The sequence below is a fragment of the Melospiza melodia genome, unplaced genomic scaffold (assembly GCF_035770615.1).
Source record: "Melospiza melodia melodia isolate bMelMel2 unplaced genomic scaffold, bMelMel2.pri scaffold_18, whole genome shotgun sequence".
NCBI classification, from domain to species: Eukaryota; Metazoa; Chordata; class Aves; order Passeriformes; family Passerellidae; genus Melospiza; species Melospiza melodia.
The window spans coordinates 9,923,952-9,926,904 of record NW_026948525.1 but is presented as its reverse complement, the minus strand read 5'-3'; the positions used below and the strand labels follow the sequence as shown (position 1 = coordinate 9,926,904).

Sequence of the window (2,953 nt, the reverse complement as noted above, 5' to 3'; positions counted from 1 at the left end):
ACAACTCCAGGCAGCAGAGAGCCAGACCAACCCTTGGTATCCCTTCCTTTTCAGGTGCACAGGGAAAGAGAGAAGGATTTGGAGATAATTATTTTTAAACTGGAGTGTTCAAAAATTGCACAATATTGTTCAATCAAGTTATAAGTGCAATCACCCTGAAACAGAGAGAGGTGAAATGAGCAAAGGGCACCTGTGTGGGATGAGTAGGTCTGATTTCACTGGGGCACAGGGAGCCCTGTTTTCCCTCTTGGTTCCCCGGTGCTCTGGCAGAGAGCAATGCTGAAGATGAGCCAGCAGCCTAAACCTGAGCTCAGAGATAAAAATGTTCAGCAAAGTTCCCCCAAAAAAGGAAGTAATTTTGAGGGGATTCATAACAAAAAAGGATAAGTATAACACAGTTAATTCTTTCCCAGCTTATCAGTGTCTTCTTTCAACAGCCCATGATGCCCAGAGTGAAGAAATGTCTAACAGCAGCTCCATCAGGCACTTCCTCCTGCTGGCACTGGCAGACACGCGGCAGCTGCAGCTCCTGCACTTCTGCCTCTTGCTGGGCATCTCCCTGGCTGCCCTTCTGGGCAACGGCCTCATCATCAGCGCCGTAGCCTGCGGCCACCACCTGCACACGCCCATGTTCTTCTTCCTGCTCAACCTGGCCCTCAGCGACCTGGGCATGATCTGCACCACTGTCCCCAAAGCCATGCACAATTCCCTCTGGCACACCAGGACCATCTCCTACTCAGGATGTGCTGCACAGGTATTTTTCTTTGTCTTTTTCATTGCATCAGAATTTGCATTTCTCACCATCATGTGCTACGACCGCTACGTGTCCATCTGCAAACCCCTGCACTACGGGACCCTCCTGGGCAGCAGAGCTTGTGCCCACATGGCAGCAGCTGCCTGGGCCAGTGGCGTTCTCTTTGCTCTGCTGCACACAGCCAATACATTTTCATTGCCCCTGTGCCATGGGAATGCCCTGGGCCAGTTCTTCTGTGAAGTTCCCCAGATCCTCAAACTCTCCTGCTCACACTTCAGCTTAAGGGAAGTTGGGCTTCTTGTGGTCACTTTTTGTTTAGGTTTTGGTTGTTTTGTGTTCATGGTTTTTTCCTATGTGCAGATCTTCAGGGCTGTGCTGAGGATCCCCTCTGAGCAGGGACGGCACAAAGCCTTTTCCACCTGCCTCCCTCACCTGACCGTGGTCTCCCTGTTCCTCAGCACTGACACATTTGCTCACCTGAAGCCCCCCTCCGTCTCTTCCCCATCCCTGGATCTGGCAGTGTCAGTTCTGTACTCGGTGGTGCCCCCAGCCCTGAACCCCCTCATCTACAGCCTGAGGAACCAGCAGCTCAAGGAATCTCTCAGGAAAGCTGTGACTGGATGCTTTTCAGCCTTTTCATTGTCCCATAAGAGCCCTCACAGTGCTTTGCATTGAGAGCGACAAAGGAGCTGGGAACACACCCCTGCTTTGGCTGCTGCCGTCTCTCAGAATTCTCTTTCCCTCAAGGGGCTTCAAGTGGGTCAGGTCCTGGGAACGGACAGCAGGTCAGAGACCCAAATTAACCAAAGGGATATTCCAGACTGTATGGCACCAGTTCTGGTATAAAAGCTAAGGAAGGAGGAAGAATAGGGGGCATTTCCTATTTACAGTGTTTGTCTTCTTGATAAACCACTCCACCTGGTGAAGTTCTGCTTCCTGGGAAGTGGCTGAAAATCACTTGCTGACAGAAGAAGAGAATAAAATTATTGGGGTTTTTCCTCATTGCTGGTGCCTGTAAAAACTTCCTCTTTTGCTATAGAAAACTGCCTTATCTCAGTCCACAATTTGTCTCCCATAACATTTTCTCTCCCCTGTGCAGCCAAGGAGGGGAGTGCTAGAGTGGCTTAAGAGGCACATGGACTCAGCAGAGGTAACCCACCAGAACAAGCCACAGAAGGCCTGCTTTCCTCTGTAAGCAGCTCTCAGTGGATATCATGAGAGGCCAAGCCTGCCCTTAAGTATATTTTAAATTGCTTTCTGCTTCTGATTCTGTTATAAATAAAAGAAATGCTTTTATCCACCCCCTTCAATTTAATTATCCCTCCTGCTTGTGTGACCCAGAGAAATTGTGTAAGAAGGGAGTCTCACATTGTATCTAGGTGAAATAAATGAATATGCAACCACTTTGCAAAAAATTTTATACTATTCTTATCACAGTAGGAATGAACAGAAATGGGCACAGCTTTGTGGCTGCCCCAGCTTTGGCATGGGCCCTGGGCCTGGAGCAGGAGCATCTCTTGAGGGCCCCAAGGCTTGGGCTTTTGTGCTGCCCTGAGCAGATGGGATGGCAGCAGGGGCTGCAGAGCTCTCAGCATCTCCTGCAGAGGGGAGCAGGGCACCCAGGGAGCCTCCTTTCCCTTGGCCAGGCACCTTTCCCGATGGCTGGGGCTGAGTCCTGTGGCAGCTGCAGCTGCTGCTGTGCCCTTGCCAGGGACTGAGGCCGTGGGGCAGTGGCCAGAGCAGCCTGGCCTGAGCAGAGCTGTGGGGCCAGAGCCGGCTGGGCTGGGCTGGGGAGAGGCCCTTGGTGCTGCCCAGAGCTCAGGGCAGCTGGCAGAGCTTGCAGGGAGCTGGGCTTGGCTCAGAGAGCCTGGCCCAGAAACCATCAGTGTCCATCCCAGCCTGGCTGAGCGTGCAGGGGCCAAGAAGAGCAGCCCAGGGTCTGCAAGTTCTCTGGGTGGGAGCTGAGCTTGGGAGCCCTTGAGCACTGCCAAGTGCTGGGGCTGCGCCTCCAGCTCCAGAGGAGATGGGACAGATGGGAGCAGAGACAAATCATTCCTGCTGCATTCTTTCTTGTGTTGTCTGATACAGATCACCTGGATCCATATGTAGAGGAGGTGTTTTGTGTCAGATAACACTGGTAAAGGGAGAAGAATAATATTATGTAGCTGAAAATAATATTTCATGCATAATACACACTGA

The 2,953-nt window shown here is 51.5% G+C and overlaps 1 protein-coding gene across 1 annotated transcript; it reads left to right on the top strand.

The window, feature by feature from the left end:
* Nucleotides 1-802: 802 nt before the first annotated feature.
* Nucleotides 803-1,354, top strand: LOC134433471 (olfactory receptor 14J1-like; the record flags this gene model as incomplete). Its single annotated transcript, XM_063182328.1, has 1 exon — nt 803-1,354. A coding segment is annotated over one exon (552 nt), but the record flags the coding sequence as incomplete, so codon positions are not given.
* Nucleotides 1,355-2,953: the final 1,599 nt, after the last annotated feature.